This window comes from Delphinus delphis, chromosome 1, assembly GCF_949987515.2.
Source record: "Delphinus delphis chromosome 1, mDelDel1.2, whole genome shotgun sequence".
Lineage (NCBI taxonomy): Eukaryota > Metazoa > Chordata > Mammalia > Artiodactyla > Delphinidae > Delphinus > Delphinus delphis.
This window is the reverse complement of record NC_082683.1, coordinates 123,899,623-123,920,650: the sequence shown is the minus strand read 5'-3', so window position 1 is coordinate 123,920,650 and position 21,028 is coordinate 123,899,623. Positions and strand designations below refer to the sequence as shown.

General features: G+C 42.2%; 1 protein-coding gene across 1 annotated transcript in view; it reads left to right on the top strand.

Moving 5' to 3' along the window:
• Positions 1-1,118: 1,118 nt before the first annotated feature.
• ADCY10 (adenylate cyclase 10) overlaps positions 1,119-21,028 on the top strand; it is a 96,106-nt gene continuing 76,196 nt past the window's right edge. The window contains exons 1-10 of the mRNA XM_060009236.1: positions 1,119-1,269; positions 1,964-2,068; positions 3,333-3,371; positions 3,572-3,715; positions 6,771-6,976; positions 9,048-9,144; positions 12,600-12,688; positions 15,860-16,051; positions 18,509-18,627; positions 19,653-19,729. Of these exons, the coding sequence (XP_059865219.1) occupies positions 1,119-1,269; positions 1,964-2,068; positions 3,333-3,371; positions 3,572-3,715; positions 6,771-6,976; positions 9,048-9,144; positions 12,600-12,688; positions 15,860-16,051; positions 18,509-18,627; positions 19,653-19,729 (1,219 nt within the window). The remainder of the gene's footprint in view (positions 1,270-1,963; positions 2,069-3,332; positions 3,372-3,571; positions 3,716-6,770; positions 6,977-9,047; positions 9,145-12,599; positions 12,689-15,859; positions 16,052-18,508; positions 18,628-19,652; positions 19,730-21,028) is intronic.

The window sequence follows — 21,028 nt, the reverse complement described above, 5'->3', positions numbered from 1 at the left end:
TGAACTTCAAATAAAGTGGGCAAAACTAAACCCAATACTCCGAATCAGATATGAACACTGCTTACTACCATAAGATTTGCATTACATCCAAATGGCCAATAAACATATGAAAAGGTGCTTAATTTCATTAGTACCACCAGGGAAACAAAACCACAGATAACACCACTCACCTACCAAGATGACCAAAATTTTAAAAGACTGACAATAGCAAATGTTAGCTGGGTTATGGAGCTTCTGACTTCTCACATCTTGCTTGTGGGGTGTAAATTGACCCAGCAGTTCCACTCCTAGGTATATGCCGAAGTGAAATGCATACATGTGTTTACGAAAACACATATACAAGGATGTTCTTAGCATTATATTTCTAATAGCCTAAAACGAAACAACCCATAGGTCAGTAGTAGAAGGGATAAATAATTTGTGTATAATCAAGCAATATCATACAGCACTGAAAATAAATGAGTACTGTATACACACAACAACATGGATAAACATCACAAACAATTGAGAAAAAATAAGAAAGTATATATGATTCCATTTATATAAAGTTAAAAAATAAGGTAAAAATGATCTATGGTGCTAGAAATCAGGAGATAGGTCACCTTTGGGGAGATGTGGGGGGAATGAGCGGGAGATCATATGAAAGGCGCCTATACCTTAAAACAATCTCTTTCTTATATATAATACTCCACTTTGCTACTCACCTTTATATAAACATCCACAAACATAAACTCATGTCTACACTTTCTCTTTTAATTTTCAAAAAGGAGAGAGAAAAGATGAGAGACCAAAAGGGAGGGAGAGGGAAAGTGGAGACATGTGGACAGAAGGAAAAGGGGCTTGGACAGAGGGATTAGTACTACTGGCCCCTCTACCACAGCACTTGTACCCTGAGGGCTCACCCCTTCACAGAAATGCATGGTCAACAACTCAGCCATTATCACCTCAACCACTTAAATAAGCAGTCCACAGGTTAGACAAAGCAAAAGGGAAGAAAGAAATAGGAAAGTGAGTGAATGAATGTAAGTCAGATTGCCACCATTCTCAGCTTTGCTTTCCAGAAGGTCTATCTGGGGACTGTCTGCGGTGACCATACAACCCTGAACATCTGCCTTAACATGAGCACTCAAAGAGAACATGAATCACAGGATCGGTCCATCGTCAAAATAGCAGCTCATTTACCGGACCTCATTGTCTATGGAGATTTTTCTCCAGAGCGACCTTCTGTGGATTATTTTGACGGAGTCTTGATGTTTGTTGATATTTCAGGCAAGCACAAAAGGGATGTTTAATGTGGGGGAACAACAGGCTTGAATCGGAATTACATGCAGAGCTTGACTGCTGAGTGGGGGCGGGGGGGGCGGCATTTTCGAGTTTTTGTGCTGTTACTGCAAATATTCCTACTGAGAAAACTGGAGGGAGGAGGGATAACCCGTGGACCTGGCTCCCTTTCTTCTTCCCTTACCCAGCATGTCCAGTAATGGGCAAATCTTTAAGATGTCCACGTCCCAGGCCTGGAACTTCAGGCTCCAATGGCCCTGTCCCAACTGACTCAACCCCCCACACCCAACAGCATCCCAGGCAAAATTGACCTCAGGAAATGGCCTCTCCAGATGTTGTTTACAGCTTAACAGGAAACTTGCCACCTCTTCAGAAGTCTTTGAATTTTATGAGTTTTCATTGCCATGAAATGGAAGTTCTATATCCAGTTAAAGAAACTGCAGTCATCCCTGTACAAGTTGAGAAATTAGGAGGGAAGAGTTATCTGGTGCCTTTCCCTGACCCCTAAAATAATAAATAGAGAAGACCCAATATCTGACATTTGACCAGCCACATAGATCATTTAAGAGAAACCCTGCCAGTTCTTAAAAGCTGAGGCCCACTGCTCACCAGTGTGGTCCTCTTCTCCTGACTGTTTAGTTCCTCCCAGCACACAAGGAAACTAGCTGCACATTTGTTACAGGTTTTACTGCAATGACTGAGAAGTTCAGCACAGCCATGTACATGGACAGAGGGGCTGAGCAGTTGGTGGAGATCCTCAACCACTATATAAGTGCAATAGTGGAGAGTAAGTGTCCCCATGGGTTTCTGGCTCAAGCATATTTCAATTCATTGTTTTTCTGTATTTGGTGGTTATAACCTGATAAAGTACTGTTGCTTAGCATTCTTCATTGTCTCCATGAAATGTGTATGAAACTAGTCTTTTTGAAATATAATACAGTACAAATGAAGGAATGCAATCAAACCTCATTAACACAGACTATTTGAGGGATTAGTTTTGCATTAGTTACAAAACTAAATTAGAGACTACTTTTAAAAGAACCGTAGTAGTAATTCTTTTAGTTATATTCAATAACTCCAAAAAACTAGCATCAATATAACTCAAACACAGTCATTAAGAGAATATGGTATGAATACATGAGTGATTTACAATCAACTTGTCAGTAATTTGTGTCCTAATAATGGATTCTGAAGTACTTCCAGCTGACTGAAACTTTGGTCTCCTTTTCAACCTCTGCCTACCAACTTGTAGGACTTATTTGCATTGTTGTTTGCATTATTAATTCGAACTATTCATGAAGAAAAGGATTTATTCTATCAAGGTAAATCTTAGGTCTAGTCCATTATCAGGCTCTGAGTTCCCTAGTAATATCTTAATATCACCCGCTAGATAAAATTTGATTGTCATTAAAAGCAGAAACTGTATCTAATTCCTTTTTGCATTACACTCAGCACAACGGTGCTCAACAAATTTGTGATGATGCAGAAATAAGAGGAAAAATGTCCATTTATGTCAGAAAGCCTAAATAAACAAAATGCAAGTTGGTAATAAACAAAACCCAAGTTGACCATAGTTGTGGGTTTTTTCTGATTTTCAGTTCTTATGGAGTCCTGTCACTCATGTACTCACCCACGCTCACTCAAGCCCCTGCTCATGACATACATAGATCAGTGAAGAACGTCCCATTATCATGGGAGTAGGATAGCTGTCCTTAAGCCTCCTCAGCAATCCCACCGTCTTCGTTCCTATCTTTTCCCATTCACAAAAACAGAGCAGGTACATAATTTAGTTCACTGTTCTCATTCTGCAGTTGAGGAAAGAGACTCAAATGGGTTTAAATGCCTTGTCTGAGATGACATCTTTAGTATAAACCTATTCTCTGAATTGCTCTTCTCTTGACCTAATTTCTATCCCACTGTTGAAGAGTAGATTCCTTTTATTAGCTTTAAGAAATCAAAGTTATTCTGTACACCTGAAACTTACATAATTTAAAAAGAAAGAAAGAAACCAGAGTTTGATTTTACCTTCTTTTCTTTTTTTTTTTCCTCAGAAGTGTTGATTTTTGGAGGAGACATCTTAAAATTTGCAGGTATGGGGGCTTACCGACATAGCAGGGGTAAGAAAGGAATGCCAAGGGGCCTGTGCTCTGACAAACGAAGCATCTCAGAGAAAACAGTGGCCAGCAGACCGGGTGGAGAAATGTTTGAAGCATAATTCTGTACAGATTTCATACAAAATAGACTGGCCCCCAGGGCAGGTCAGGACCTCTGGTGTGTCTTTCTTTTCAAGGTGATGCTCTGCTAGCCCTGTGGAAGGTGGAGCGGAGGCAACTGAAAAACATCATCACGGTGGTAATTAAATGTAGCCTGGAGATCCATGGATTGTTTGAGACCCAGAAGTCTGAAGAAGGCCTGGATGTCCGAGTCAAGATAGGTAAGCTCTTGAGAAAGAAGAGATGCTATAGCAGTTTGGATATAGGTCCTGACTCCTGAGGCATCTCCCCGGTAAAGAGAAAACAGTAGAACACTGTAACTCAGGTCCACCATCTTGTCTTGAACTTTGGATTAGGTTAACCAGAATGTGAATTTTGGTTCCCTCACTTATCAGTCAAGAGAACTAATATCTACCCCATAGACTTACAAAAAAGTAAATTTAAGTGGTTAGTATAGTACCCGGCACATAGTCACCACTCCACAAAATAGTCTTTATCATTACTATTGCTGTTATTATGATTAGGTCTTGCTTCTGTCCACAATATGTATCATTAAGCACAACAGGCAGCAGCTTGTGATTACATAGATTCAGCAATGTCGTAAGACTGGTCCTCCCCCACTTCATAAGAATCATGTGCAAGAAAAGCTTAAAAGTTCAACCTGCGACACAGCTCCACTTAACAGAGGGCTTCTTAAATTCACACGTACAATAGCAATCACACATATTTCCAATTGTGTTGCAGACATTACACTATGTCATTTCCACTTCACCACAGTCCTGAGGTACAGGCATCAAAGGATTTCACAGGTGGGGAATGAGATTCTGAGAAGTGTAAATGATGAGTTACAGCTGATGCTGTTGACGTTAGCTTTTGCCTAACTAAACTTTATAATTCTCCAGTATCATAGATGATGAGAAGATCAGAGGTTATCCAATTAACTGCTTCTCAGTTTTCTTTAGGTTATTCAGAATTTCCAAATTAGTTAAATCTTCTGTTGAAAAAATAATCAAAGTTGTTATAATACTGAATCTTATTTTTCCAAGTTAACACCTAGAGATTTTTGACATATTATCCTTCTTGGAAAATGATGGAGACCCTTCATGTGTATGCTGATTGGCTGTTAGAGAAGTGAAGTGGTTCCAGTACCTTTTCTTTTTTTTTTAATTTAATTTTATTTATTTAAAAATTTTTAAAATTGAAGTATAGTTAATTTACAGTGCTGTGCCAATCTCTGCTGTACAGCAAAGTGACTCACTTATACACATACATTCTTTTTTTATATGCTTTTCCATTATGGTTTATCACAGGATATTCAATATAGTTCCCTGTGCTATACAGTAGGACCTTGTTGTTTATCCATCCTATATATAATAGTTTACATCTGCTAATCCCGAACTCCCAGTCCTTTGCTTGGCAACCACAAGTCTGTTCTCCATGTCTATGAGTCTGTTTTTGTTTTGTAGATAGGTTCACTTGTGCCATATTTTAGATTCCACATATAAGTGATATCATATGGTATTTGTCTTTCTCTTTCTGACTTACTTCACTAGTATGATAATCTCTAGTTGCATCCATGTTACTGCAAATGGCATTATTTCATTCTTTTTTATGGCTGGGTAGTATTCCATTGTATATATGTACCACATCTTCTTTATCCATTCATCTGTCGATGGGCATTTAGGTTGTTTCCATGTTTTGGCTATTGTGAATCGTGCTGCTATGAATATAGGGGTGCATGTATCTTTTTGAATTATAGTTTTGTCCAGGTATATGCCCAGAAGTGGGCATATGGTAATTCTAATTTTAGTTTTCTGAGGAACCTCCACAGTGCTTTCCATAGTGGCTGAACCAACTTACATTCCCACCAACAGTGTAGGAGTTCCCTTTCCTCCACACCCTCTCCAGCATTTGTTATTTGTAGACTTATTAATGATGGCCATTCTGACTGGTGTGAGGTGGTACCTCATTGTAGTTTTGATTTGCATTTCTCTAATAATTCCTGATGTTGAGCATCTTTTCATGCGCCTACTGGCCATCTGTATGTCTTTGGAGAAATGTCTCTTAAGGTCTTCTCCCCATTTTTCAATTGGGTTGTTTGTTTTTTTGTTGTTGAGTTGTATGAGCCATTTGTATATTTTGGAGATTAAGCCTTAGTCTGTCACATCATTTGCAAATATTTTCTCCCATTCCGTAGGTCATCTTTTCTGTTTTTTGTTTGTTTTTATGGTTTCCTTTGCTTTGCAAAAAGCTTGTAAGTTTGATTAGGTCCCATTCGTTTATTTTTGTTTCTATTCTATTGCAGTAACTTTTCTTTTAACGAGCCTAAGCATCAGTATGTTTCAGAGGGAAAAAAAACCATATGTATATATCAGGGGAAATCAGCTTTGACAAATCAGCATGGCAGAGAGCGAAGATAAAAGACAAATTTTGGTGCTTCCCTGGTGGCGGAGTGGTTGAGAGTCCGCCTGCCGATGCAGGGGACACGGGTTCGTGCCCTGGTCCGGGAAGATCCCACATGCCGCGGAGCGGCTGGGCCCGTGAGCCATGGCCGCTGAGCCTGCGCGTCCGGAGCCTGTGCTCCGCAACGTGAGAGGCCCGCATACCGCAAAAAAAAAAAACACACCAAATTTTGATTATGTTAATTATAGTCATTTAAAAGAACTGTGTATCACTTACAGTTCATGTATACATACATTTCGCATACATGTCATATTTTACAACATTCTCTCTTCTGTTGCTTTGGTACCAAAACCTTCAGCTCCCAACTTGAAAACAACTGGAGGACACATTCTTGGGATAGAACTTGATGGTCAAAATGCCTGTTCCTTTCCCCTACCTTTTCTTCTCTGGCTGTTGCCTGAAATTTCACCCTAAGTGCTTCTTTTCAGCAAGAGCCTCAATCTCTGATAAAATGCAAGTTGTTCCCAAACAGAAATCATTAAAACTGTCCTCTGTATAAATAAGAAGTGTAAATAAGTCAAAGTATAAATAAATTGAAGAAATGATAAAATAACTTTGGGGACTGATAGGGCCAGATATCTAGGGAGCTAAATGTCATAGAAAGGTGAAAACAAGTAGGTAACTTGCTAGCTTTGGGAGAAAAGGAGTTTGGGAAGGGCCAGGCCCAGAATAGACTGCTCTGATTTCCATGTAAAATTTTAGAAACTAGATTTTGCTCTGGGATGCTCAAGATTCTGATTTGTCCAAGAACTCATGCTGCTGGGGACCAAGCCAGAACTTCTCATGCAAATCCATTGCTTGCCTTCTTGCCAGGCCTGGCTGCCGGCCACATCACCATGTTGGTCTTTGGAGATGAAACTCGAAACTACTTCCTAGTGATTGGCCAGGCGGTGGATGACGTACGCCTGGCGCAGAACATGGCGCAGATGAATGATGTCATTCTATCACCAAACTGCTGGCAGCTCTGTGACCGGAGCATGATTGAAATTGAGAGGATTCCAGATCAGAGAGCAGTAAAGGTAGGTGTGATCCTGTCACTTGCAGAAAGTTCTGCCATTCTGTGCCAGGGGCCTCCTGTCAGAAAAGCCACTGGGAAGCCACTGGTTCCATGAAGCTTCCAGGCTGGAGACTTGGATGGGGTCAATCTGAGTTAGATTAAAAAGTATTGGTCCAGGGACTTCCCTGGTGGCACAGTGGTTAAGAATCCGCCTGCCAATGCAGGCGACATGGGTTCAAGCCCTTGTCCAGGAAGATCCCACATGCCACAGAGCAGCTAAGCCCATGAGCCACAACTACTAAGCCTGCATGCCACAACTACTGAAGCCCGGGCGCCTAGAGTCCGTGCTCCGCAACAAGAGAAGCCACTGCAATGAGAAACCCACACACCACAATGAAGAGTAGCCCCTGCTCCCTGAAACTAGAGGAAAGCCTGCCTGCAACAACAAGGACCCAACACAGCCAAATAAATAAATAAATAAATAAGTAAAGTATTGGTCCAGAACACCTCCTCTGGGAGGAACCAAGGCTGGTGAGTTCAAGAGGAAATGATCAGGCTTCTCCGTGATAATTAAGGATGTGGAATTTGGGTATGGAGGCCTTTGGGAGGAACAGTGCCCTTGCTTAATGAAAGGAAGAGTCTCCTGGCTATTCCCTAGGAGCAGAGGTTGTAGTTTTGACGGCTGCCATTGGCCTTCAGGTTCTCTACTCAACACTCTCCTAACTCAGTGTGAGGAATCACCGAGGGTGAGGATTGGAGGTGAGCAGGGGCAGCAAAGATTAGTGAAGGAAGAGACTTTTCCTGTCTCTACTAGGCCCTGCCTAGTAGAAAGCACTGTAGTTAAGCTGAAGACCAACTATAAGCAGAACTGTCCTTGGGATATAGCCAATTAGAGAAAGGGGGCAGAGCTGTGCTGCTAGATGAAGCAAGAATGAGACTGCTTGGCAGATGGAAAGAAGAGATGGTGAACACATGGAATTGAAGGCAAAGATGAAAGCCCCCTCACCCTCACACACACAATGTACTAGGTATGCATCAGTCTACAACCCTCACAGCCCTCCCCCACTCACTCTCCCAGTAATACACATCCCAGCTGCATGACCTAGCTGGGTGATAGCAATGCCCCCCATTCCCCATCTTCTTCAATTGTTCCTTATACCTTTAAAAATTGTTTTTAATTTTTAAATTAATTTTAGACTTACAAGAAAGTTCAAAAATAATATGAGTGTTTCCATATATCCCTTACCCAGCTTCCCCAAATGTTAGCATTCTTCATAACCAGAGTGCAATTAGTCAAAACCTGAAAATTAACATTGGTGCAATACTACTCACTAATTAAAGGCCTTATTTGGATTTCACCTGTTTTCCCACTAAAGTCCTCAGTAGAATGTTCCAGGACTCTATCCGTGATCTCACACCACACTTTTTTATTTTTACCTAGCCTCCTGCAATCTCTAAAACAGTTTTTTAGTTTTTCCTTGTCTTTTATGACCTTGACATGTAAGAAGAGCATTAATCAGTTATTTTAGTGTATGTCCCTCTGTCTGGTTTTGCCTGATAGGTTCTCATTATTGGACTAAGGTTATCCATTTGGGGGGCAAGAATGTCACAGAAGTGAGGTTGTGCCATTCTCCATGTATCATACCTTGGGGTTCATGGTTTGATATGAATCTTATTACTGGTGCTGTTCCTGATACACCCGTATCAGGGCATTAGCACCCTTTGTCTTTTTACGCTTGTAAGAAAGAGATGATGTACAGTTTAACCAGGCTTTATTTGAATTAAAATATTATAAAAGAATAAGAAAAAGAAGAAGAAAGTTCTAAGACTGGAAAAGTATACAGGTCAGCCCCTTGGAAATGGCCCTCTGTGTATATACCAAAGATTGAGATTTTAATGACCGATCGGAGATATTTTTAACGTAGTCACATGCAAATAAAGCTCTTCATTGTTTAAGTATGCTAGTCCCTGTTTATCATGTCCTGGATATTCAAAAGCATACACCCTGCCCTTTCTGTTGAGAAATTACATTCAAAGGACCAGACAGCCCTCAGAATAACCAAAAACTTCTCTTTTTTTCTTTTTCAATTTAGGTTAATTTCTTAAAACCACCCCCTTCTTTTAACTTTGACGAGTTTTTCACAAGGTGTATGGCTTTCATGGATTATTATCCTTCTAGTGACCACAAAGGTAAGTACCCTCTACAGACAAAAGCCTTTGCCTCTACAATTGGTCAGTAGGGTCTTATACCAATGCCAGGCGCTCCATTACAAGGGATTGGCCTCCTCAGTACAGCTCCCAGCCCCAGCAGCACACAAAAGGGACCTCCTTCCCATTCCCCACAACCTTCCTCGGGTCCTCTACCTCTCCCTTGGCAATGACTCCTTCCCTCGTCGTCCAAACATTTGTAAGTCTTCTCCATGATAAAAGAAAAAAATAAAACTTCTATGAACCCTACTTTTCCCTTCTAACCTTCACCACCAAACTTCTCAGAATAGTAATCTATATGTCTCTGCCTCTTCTTCTATCCTCTCATTTATTTATTCACCTAATAAGCATTGATTACATGCACCTCGGAGATGAGGGGGCATGTGTTCGCCTACTTGTCAGTCTTGAGCCCCTGACATCTAGCTTCTGTCCACTTCTCCTGTCTACTGAGGACACTAATAACCATCAACTTACCAAACCAGCTGACCTCTCTTCAGGCCTCATACTAGGTGCTTGGCTTTAGATTACTCTCTTTTTCTGGATACTACCTTCTCCTCTTTCCTTGCTTTCAAGAAGATTCTTTCCTAGTTTTGCTTTTACCCCTCAAACTACCCATTTTCAGTGCCCTTTCTATTCCTTAAATGCTGATGATTTCAGGGATCCGTCCTTGACTGTCTGGTCTTCTCTACCCACATTTTGTGGAACCATTCATCTATGCTGGATTTCCCCATGACTCCACAGGGCTGGGACTAGGAGGAAAGCAGGACAATTTAGGTGACACAAAACAAACTTTAACACTTCATGAAGTAGACAGTCTTCTGCAAAATGGTGTGGAGGGCAAGAAGCTTTTATAGGGCAAAGAATAAAGGAAGAGACAAATAAAAAATATCTGATTGGGTGGGGTCATATAGTTAGTCTTGTGTGGGGTGAGAAGGCCCAGAGTTGGCTTGGCATTTGGGGATTGGCTGACTGGATTATTGCATTTCTGGTTAAGAGGAGCATTTACAGGGAAACACACGTTATCTAAGTCTTGGTTTGCTGACATGGCACCCTGGGCAGGGAACAGCTCCATCTTGGGCCTAGAAATTTATTTCAACATTGTCTAAATTCTATGCTACTTATCTTTCCCTAAAAACTGTTTCTTCATCCAAACTAGAAACTTCAGAGACATCTTTGAATCATTTTTCTTTCTCATCATTTATGTGTAGGTCTTGAATATTTTGAACATCACAAATAGTAGACTGTAATTTTACAAAATTGCAGTAGGTAATGGGGTGGGGGGGACACTGAGGGGAACTGCAGGAAAATTGACCAGGAAAGGCCAAGAACCCCAAAGCTCCAAGGATGGAGAAAGTCTAGTGACACTCCTTGAGTTGTATCCCATCCCAACTCCTAGATCTTAATGGTGCCTTCAATAAAGAGCTTCTTCTGGCCTTATTTTGGTCACTGCAGTAGTGCAGTGCAATTCTGGTGCTAATTACCTGGAGTTAGCACAGATAGGTGGAGTCCTCCATAAGACTCTCCTTATTTCAGACACCAGCTGCAAGCTCTGAGATCACCAGGCCACCTGCACTTCTGACCAATTGGCTACAGATCCAAGGGTTCCCACAATGCTCTCAGGTTCAATAAATAATTCACTATAACTCACAGAACTCAGGAAAGTGCTATGCTTATAATGATGGCTTTATTGTAAAGGATACAAATGAAGACCAGTGTTGTATTTATCTCTAGACACATAGGGTGAGGTCTGGGAGAGTCCCAAACATGAAGCTTCTATATCCTCAGGACACATCACTCTCCCTGCACATCAAGGTATGATTACCAACCAGGGAAGCTCACCCAAGCTTTTGGGGGTTCAGAGATTTTATTGGCGTTTAATTAAGTAGGCATGTTGATTGAATCATTGGCCTTGCAATTGAACTAAATCTCCAGTCCCCATTCCCTCTTCAGAAGTCCTGGAGGTCAGGCTCTAATCACCTGGCTCAAAGCCCCAACCCTCTTATCATGTGCTTGGTCTTTCCAGATAGACCCCTATCCTGAATCATCTCATTAGCATAAATTCAGGTGTGGTCCAAAGGGCCCACAGTGAATAACAGAGACAATCCTATTAACTGGGAAATCCCAACGGTTTAGAAGTTACTCTCAGGTACCAGAAACGAAAACCAGGCAAATTCTTTATAAGTTTTGTCTCCATAACCATTGCCACCGTAATGGTCTAGACCTTTACAACTCCTGCTCTCTTCCTGAGCTCTTTGCCTTTTTCCACAGTCTATTTAGTGTCATTTCTTGTTAATCTCCAATATTCACATGGGGCTCCAGGCAGGCTAGAGTAACATACTGTGCTCATTCTTGACTTTAACCAACTTGGTTCCCTCTGCTAGGAATGCCCTCCTTAATCCTTCTAGTAAAAAGCTGTAAGTCATTCAAGATTGAGTAAAATCCCTAGTTCTCCTTTGAACCCTTTTCAGATTAAACCAGTTTGTCTAGGCCCCTGCTTCCTCTGAATCTCTCTGGTCTTTATAATCTTTTAGCCCATTTGGCCTCTTTTCTATTTAAATTTTCTAAAAATATTATACTTGAATGTCCGTAAGTCAGTGCCTCCAGGAAAAAGTCCAAGTTTCCTAATGACTTTTTTCCTCACACAGTGCCTAGCATGGTGTTTTAAATATACTAGGTTTTGAATATATCCCATAAAGACTTTAAAAGTAAATTTTCTTCTTAATTTGTATCCCTTTCAGACTCCGTTGTTATTTTTCAACTTTTTTTTTTCACATTATCATTATTTTATTCCCTGCTAAAAGCCTATCATCCTTTCTTTCTCCCTCACTTTTTGATTTCTTCAAGCTCATTCTTACCACCTCCTATCAGTCTATTTTAGAGTATGGAACTATCAACCATTACAGTAACGAGAACCATAGCAATAATGAAACCCCAGTGCTTTTTTTCCCTGGACAAGGAAGTAGGAATCAACCAGGGCAGTGAAGCGACTTGTCCAGAGTCACACAGTGAGTTGGTATCAAACCTGAGATCAGAAGCCAGTGTCCTGAATCTTACTTGTGCTGCTCTTTCAACTCTGTCATCCCCTACATTCTGTCACCATTGTCCTCCATTGGCATTCCCTCATCTCTCCATTCCCATCACCTGTGGCAAGACTTTTAGGCCAAGTATGGAGGTGAGAGTCTCCTTAAGTTCTGAAGCGTGATGACAATTAGAACAGGGTTTTGAGCTACACGCAACTGAATTTTGGGAAACCTGCAACTTCTGAGAACTTCTCATTGGATTTCCCTTGGCCCTATTTGGCCACTAGGTAGCCCAGAGTGTCCTGACTGAACAGTGAAGACCACTGCCCAAGGGAATGGGGACTGGGAGGTGCCTCTCTCTAGCACTGCAGAGCCAAGCTTCCCTTTCTGAGCCTGCCCCTCCTTCTGCCCTCTTAGACCTCCTGAGGCTTGCTTGCATGCTGGAGTCCGATCCTGAACTGGAGTTGTCCCTACAAAAGTATGTGATGGAAAGCATATCGAAACAGGTATTTTCATATTTTAATTTATTGGCTTTTGGTGTGTCAGGGATCTTGGACAGCTGTTAAGATCAAGAAAATCAATAGCTTGTAAAATGTTTCATTGAAGTAAAAAGAGGTGGGGCTGACATTCTCCATGCCTAGGTGACTGAAAAGTTTATTGTTCACGTCAGGATACTTTTAAGAGTTAAAGGAGCATTATTCATAATTACACTGTGACAACAGGCGTAAACTAGGACTGTGTTGCCTTACACAACTGGGCAAACTGAACCTGTCCCAAGCATATAAGAACACATGGTTACCCTTTCTATAGGCCACATAGCAGAAAGACGTCAAGTGAATGATACCGTTTCTCTTAAGTCACTTGAATTGGATCTTAAGCTTTGAAAGTTAATACAGATAATTAGAACTCTCAGAGCTACCTCCAGCCCCCAAAGTTTTCCCTTTGCATTTCCTTAGATCTAGGTTCTCTCAAATGCATTAATCTGTGCAAATTATAACTGTTTCTGAGCACTCACCATATGCCAGACACTCTGCTCTTTCTTTCTTTTTATAGCCTACATATATCCGAACTACATTTATAGCCAAGTGGTTCACCTTTTTTTTTTCATATTTATTTTTTTGGTGGCACCGGGTCTTAGTTGTGGCAGGTGGGCTACTTAGTTGTGGCATGCGAACTCTTAGTTGCAGCATGCACATGGGATCTAATTCCCTGACCGGGGATTGAACCCAGCGCCCCTGCGTTGGGAGCTCGGAGTCCTATCCACTGCACCACCAGGGAAGTCCCTCTACCCTTTCATATATTTATTCTTCACAGTCCTTGGCAGGTATTTTTATCCCTTATATGTGAGAAAACTGAGACCCAGAGGACGCCATGAACTTTCCTGAGGTTGTAAAGTAGCAAATGTGCCTAGGATTTGAACTCTGTTCTCTCTGAACCCTACATTTTTTGCACAGGCTATACACTGCCTCTAATATATGGCTGTTTTAATTCTTAATCCCATCAAAATGCAGTTGTGCCCTAGAGGAAATCTTTGTAGGACAAGCCTGATCAGTGGGCAGCTGCCTTCACAGTATGGGTTGAAGAGCTATCAGAATGCACCCTTCCACATTCTGCTCAATTTAGAAACACTCCCTTTAGTGGCTGCAATTGTTCGACTCTTCAAGGTTTTTGAAGCTCAAGAGAGCCACCCCCTCTTCCCCTCCCTCCCTCTAAGAGATATAACACATTATGCCTCTTCAGCTGTTACCAGCTGAGAGCAAGGTCTACAGGAATGGGATATGTGAGACTCCGTGAGTCACTGTGAAAATTGTGGGTAGGAATGACGAAGACCAGCTGAAGATATAACAGCTAAGGGGGCTGAAAGGAGGCAAAAGAGAAACCTTTTACAGCTTTACCAAGGCCTGTCCCTGCACTTCAAGAACAGAGATGTGGGGACTTCCCTGGTGGCGTAGTGGTTAAGAATCCGCCTGCCAATGCAGGGGACACGGGTTCAATCCCTGGTCCGGGAAGATCCCACATGCCGCGGAGCAACTAAGCCTGTGTACCATAACTACTGAACCTGTGCTCTAGAGCCCGTGAGCCACAACTACTGAGCATGCGTGCTACAACTACTGAAGCCCGGACGCCTAGAGCCTGTGCTCTGCAGCAAAGAGAAGCCACCACAATGAGAAACGCGTGCACTGCAGCAAAGAGTAACCCTTGCTGCAACTAGAGAAAGCCCGAGTGCAACAATGAAAACCCAATGCAGCCAAAATAAATAAATAAAATAAAAATTTTAAATAATAACAATAAAGAAATAAAAAGCACCCCTAAAAATTCAAGGTAAAACAAAACAGAGAGCTGTAGGCATATAATAGAAAGATATGTTTAAAAAAAAAAAAGAACAGAGATGTGGTGGCATTTTCCAAACCAAAACTCAGAACACATGGCCTGATAGAATAAATTTTAAATTAATTAATTAATTTAACATTTAAAATCATGTATTTAATATTAATTATTGATACTTATTTAAGAAATTCATTTGAAAACTCAGAAAGTTATCATATTGGTGAGTTAGAAATTATTAAATTATCTTTTATGAAAAGTCTCAAATTACATGAAACCAGGACTGTCTCAGCCTGCAAGATTCCCTATACACAATTGGCTGCAAGATTCCCTATACACAATTTCCTCTTTCCTCCAGAAGATGTGTTTCATATAGCCAATGGAGAATTTGACACTTTTGTGCTATTTGGGGGAGAAAAAAATGCAGTGATGCTCCCCCATTGGTTTGCTATGCAGTTAATTTAACAAAATTCAGGGCTGATGATATAGGCAGGGATAATTTGGGAGCACCCTCCTCTCCTTTCCCTGTGCACGGGAATGTTATAAATGGAATGTTGGACTAGAAGTCTATAGATTTGCATTTTTGTTTGCTACTGTTTCCCCATGTGACTTGGGAAAATTATGTTATTTCACCATCTCTCAGTTATCTAATTAGTAAAGTGGGCATAATAATGCTGATTTTATTTCATTTGAGGATAAAATAGGGTAGAATATGAAAATATTCTCTGAAAACATAAGGTTGAATTACATAGCATGCTATTCTTATTCCTACATTGTAAGGGAGCCAAAAGAGCAGCAGTCCTTTTTTTATTGTGATGGCTCATATTGGCATGAGGGAGCTAGCAGTTGGGGCAAGGGAGTGGTGTCTGGCCAAAAATGAGCAGGTGCGTAGGTTTCCATTGAAGAGATTTTCTTTGTTTGTTTTGTTTGTTTCTTTGTTTTTTGCGGTGCGCGGGCCTCTCACTGTTGTGGCCTCTCCCGTTGCGGAGCACAGGCTCCAGACGCACAGGCTCAGCGGCCATGGCTCACGGGCCCAGCCGCTCCGCGGTACATGGGATCCTCCTGGACCGGGGCACGAACCCACGTCCCCTGCATCAGCAGGCGGACTCTCAACCACTGCGCCGCCAGGGAAGCCCTGGAAGGGATTTTGATAGGCCATTCCATTTCCATCTTTTTTACTTTGGGTTGCCTCTTCTGTGTTGTACCTCCCAACTTTGATAACTTCAGCTTCCCTAGAGAACCTCAAAAGGCTAGTTCTATCCCAGTGATCATTTTGGGTGTAGGGGTGATATTGGGAGGAAAGAGCCACTGCCAAGGACACATGTTAAGGAAAGCTTCCCTCTGAATTGCAGATTGATGACAAACAGCTTCGGGGTTATCTGTCTGAGCTTCGCCCAGTGACGATCGTGTTTGTGAACCTGGTGTTTAAGGACCAAGACAAAGCAGAAGTCATAGGCTCGGCCATCCAGGATGCCTGCGTGCACATTAATTCTGTCCTGAGGGTCTTCCGAGGCCAAATCAACAAAGTCTTCATGTTTGACAAGGTAAATTTCCCACTAAAGGTGTGGGAACCTACCAATAATTTAAGGTTAGCGTTCATGTCTGTGGACATGGGGGAGAGGGAGGGAATAGACACCTCTAACCTAGAACTATCAGTCTTTATTCATAGTTATAATTACAGCTTACATGGGGGATAAGGCACTCACTACGTGCCAGGCATTGTTCTCCACACTTTACATATTTCACTCATTTCTCCTCATGACTACTCCAAGAGGTAGGTACTGCTCTTATTGTCCCCAATTGACAGATGAGGAGGTTTAGGTAGAGATGAGGCTACTGAGACAAGATGAGATTAAATGGTGGATTGGGATTCAAACCCAGGTAATGTGCCTTCTTCGTCTGTGCTCTTAACCCCTGTGTTCAACTAGCTTTCACTATACATACCTATATCTGCAACCCAGGGTATAATGCATCTCCCAGAGATTTTAGGTCAGGTTTCTAGTAACCGTCATACCCCAGAAGCTGTAATTTCCGATAACCTCCACCTGCCGTAGGTACACTTCCAGTTCCCCTTTCAGTTTCTTAATCAGTTGGGGTGGGTGGGTGGTGGGTGTCACATCTAGCTCTCAGTGTTTTCAATCTGCTCTTATTCAATTCAGAGAAAAATGATGTGATAAATTATCACAGAAGTGCTCATGAGAATTGACTCCCCCGGGCTTCCCTGGTGGCGCAGCTGTTGAGAGTCCGCCTGTCGATGCAGGGGACACGGGTTCGTGTCCCGGTCCGGGAAGATCCCACATGCCGCGGAGTGGCTGGGCCCGTGAGCCATGGCCTCTGGGCCTGCGCTTCTGGAGCCTGTGCTCCGCAACGGGAGAGGCCACAACAGTGAGAGGCCAGCATATCGCAAAAAAAAGAAAAAAAAAAAATTGACTCCCCATCTCAGGTGTTTCTGTATCTTAAGAGCAGGGCACTCAATTACTGCCCCACACTCATTCATTCACTAATTCAGTAAGCACTTATTGAGCATTTCATAGCCACTGAAAGCTAGGGCTGCAAAGATGGGTAACTCACACACGTTGTCCCAGAACCAGGCAGAAAGAACAAATTCTTTGTAGGAAAAATAAACTCTGTGCTTCTGAGGGAGTGGGGCCCTCCAGCACAGTGTGCTCTAGTACTTTCTTCCATATTCATTCATGAGTATCATCAGAAAAGAGCATAGAACCTAAGAGAACAGTCTTCGGTGTCTAACAGACACTCCAGACAATTCCTGGAGAGACAGTTCCTGGCTCCAGCAATTCTCAGCTGTGTGACCTTAGCAAGTCATTGAACTTCTCTGAGACTTGGTTTGTTCCTGAATAAAAATAGGGATATTATTTAAATGGGGATAGTATTTGCCTCAAATGATTGTTGGAAGTTTTAAAAAATATATGTGTGAAGCACTTGTTGCAATGCCAGTTCACGTCAGCACTCAGCAGATGAGAGGTGCTTAGTCTCACTGCCAGCATGAGACCTTCCCAAGCCACTAGGCAGAATTTCCAGGCAAAGCAGACCCACCAGTGGCCCCAAAGGGGCTGCCCTCTAGTCTCTTCACAGACCTGGATTCAGGGCTTCCCTCGCACATCACAACAGAACCCAGCGCCAATTAGGATTTGATTCTTGGTCAGCTGCTTTTTGGAGAGGGTTGAAGACATTGAGGCATTTTACTGTTCTTTTGCATTTTATCAGGATATAACATACATAGACTCAAATTTTTAACTCATTGGGCTTTATTCATTATGCCCTTTTCTTACAGAAAACAGCGTCTGAGATCATTTTTTAAGGGACTGGTAGTAAAAGTGCCAAGTTTTAGAGTTTACTCTCTGCTTGAAAGAGTTAACTTTTTGTGAGAAAAACCACTCCCAGCTTAAGCCTTTATCCTTAAGAAAAATGAATAATAACAATATCTGAAAAGAACTTTAGAGTTTATAAGGTATATGTGTATATATGTGTGAATATATATATATAATATATTAATATTTTCAGTAGTCAAACCAACCTCAGCAAGTCTAGGTTATACCCATTTTCAGATTCATAAACTGAAGTTCATAGAGTGTAATTGACTTGTCCAAGTTTCTACACTTGGGAAGTGGCCTGAGAACACAGATTTTCTGATTCCAGAGCTGGTACCTTTTGCTCTGTGCTGCTTCTTGGCCTGAAACTTAGTACCTTGCAGCCTAAGACCTTGGCCACAGGAGAGAGTAGAGGAGGGTGCACACAAATAGCTCAGTACAACCCACTATCTCTGGAGCAAAAACAAGCCCCTCTCTGGCTCAAGCCCTACTGTTGATGATGCACTAGAAGTTACATGAAGTTTGCTAAAAATAAAATGGGTGTGTGAGAAATCACAATGAAATTTGTTTCAGAGAGTGAAAATTGCTGCCCACCCTCCACTGGGCCTTCTAGCTGGTCCAGTTTAAAGCTGACTGTCCACCAGCTGTGTTTGCTGATTCTCTCCCTCACAGGGCTGCTCCTTTCTCTGTGTCTTTGGTTTTCCCGGGGAAAAGGCACGTGATGAGGTCACTCATGCCTTGGAAAGTGCTGTGGATATATTTGACTTCTGCTCTCACGTCCACAAGATCCAGTGAGTGTTTCCAGACCCTGATTCCGTCTGGTCCCTGACCCTGTTGTAGGGTATGGGGAGATAGGACAAGTGTCAGGAAAGAGGAAGGCAGGAGAAGGCTGTCCTTGCCTGGGTGCCCTTATGTCTGCATTCATTACTCACCTAATGTACAGGTAGGGTGAGCAAACCCAGCCCTGACGCAGTCAGACGGGGGATGGTCAAGGCCAGGTGGAGAAAGGATACTCCTAAAAAGTCCAAATGTACCAGAGAGAGTCTAACTGAGTTGTCTCTCTCTACTCTGGCTTACTTTCTGGTAGAGGTCGCACTCCCAACTATGTTGGAGACCTGAGTTGATTTTTAATAACTAGGAGATAAAGTAAGTCCTTGGGTTAGAAATTTATATATTGATCTGGCCCCAAGATGATCCACTGAACAAAACTGTCAAGTTAATGTTTACCAATCCTCAACCCCAGCTGTCCAAGAGCCCAGTGCCCTCAGGCTCCCCCAGACTGAGCACCCCAGTGACCCTACTTGCGGCCCACTCTGGTCTACTCTAACAGGTAGCACCCCTTGCCCTAAATATTCCACCTTCTCAGCCTCTAGTCATCTGTATGCATTAGCCAAGTTAGCTTTTGATGCCACACACTGAGTTACTTCCTTTCAAAACAATGACCTTGTTCTTTCTAGCAATCACAAAAGATAGTTAAAATTGTTTACTCAAAGTCATTCTATATTGAAAGTCCATTTGGGGTGATGAGCTTATTTTACAGAAAAATAGCTCAGATGAATACTTAAAAATAGCAGAAAAGTGAACTGAGTTATCACTTCTAAGAACTTAGCTCTCAGTCACAAAGTGCCCCTCCTGTACATCTCCAGGCCATGTACAATTGCCCTAACCTAACTACAAAGGGAAGGGAGTTATTTCTTGAAGATCCTTTCCCACCCCTCCCCCATCCCATTCATCACCTTGTCCCCACCCTCCCTGCCTTCTTTGTCCTCACTGTTTTTGTCTCTTTCCTCACAACTCTCTTTCTGCCCGGAGCCAGCACTGTTTCCATCGGCGTGGCCAGCGGGATTGTCTTCTGCGGAATCGTTGGACACTCTGTGAGGCACGAGTACACAGGTGTGCTGGGCTAACTTATCTCCATCTTCCTTTCAGCAAACACTGTGCTTTGCCACTGGGCTTGGTGGGAGGAAGGACAAAAATAAGTGAGACGTGGGCCCTGCGTTCAGAAAGTTTACAGTCTTCCAGACGGAACCAAGCCATATAGCTTTGCCCCTTGATAGCTCAATGATTGCAAATATGCATTTCTGGGGCTATGATTGAGTATAAGAAATATGCAGTCAATGGAGGGGAGCCATGGGGGGCCATAATCTCATGGGACGATGGACCTTTATGTTAATTTTCTGTTCACATTAAACGGTTACTCCTCTTAATTCCTGGGATAGGTTAGGACTGCTTCTTTTTTTTTTTTTAATTTATTTATTTTTGGCTGCTTTGGGTCTTCGTTGCTGCGCACGGGCTTTCTCTAGTTGCGGCAAGCGGGGGCTACTCTTCGTTGCGGTGCGCAGACTTCTCGTTGCGGTGCGCGGGCTTCTCATTGCGGTGGCTTCTCTTGTTGTGGAGCACGGGCTCTAGGTGCGCAGACTCAGTAGCTCTGCCTCGCGGGCTCTAGAGTGCAGGCTCAGTAGTTGTGGCGCATAGGCTTAGTTGCTCCGTGGCATGTGGGATCTTCCTGGACCAGGGCTCGAACCCCTATCCCCTGAATTGGCAGGGGGATTCTTAACCACTGCGCCACCAGGGAAGCCCCAGGACTGCTTCTTAAAAATTATGACTATTGGCATTACTGATAAATAGTACTAATCTCAAAAGGAAATAGTAAGTAGGTGTTATCTCAAGATTTCACTGCTTTTTCCTCTTCAATGCTATTACGGTTTTAAATGTTCAGAAATAATACATCTAAAATACTGAATACATATAAAACTGAAAGTTATGTCTGAAATGATACGACATCTGAGATTTTCTTCACAATAATACAGAGTGGAGAGTGGATGGGAATGGGGATGGAGCGGGATTGGCCACGGGTTAATGGTTTTGGGGACTGGGTGATGGGTATATAGATTCATGATACCATGCTTTATTGTATGGTCAAATTTCCCCATAATAAACTGTTTTTAAAAAATGAATATCTTAATCAGGAATATTCAAGTTAATGTCAAAGTGCAACATTTAATACCTAATTAGTAGTATTATTAACTGAGGGTTTACTAGCAGCCCAGCACTTCTCGAAGTTCTTTATGTGTAGTAACTCATTAATCTTCATAAACTACCTTCTGAGAGAGGTACTGTTATCAACCTCATTTTACAGATTAGAAAACTGAGACATGGAAGAGTTCAAGTATTTTGCCCAAGTAATTTACA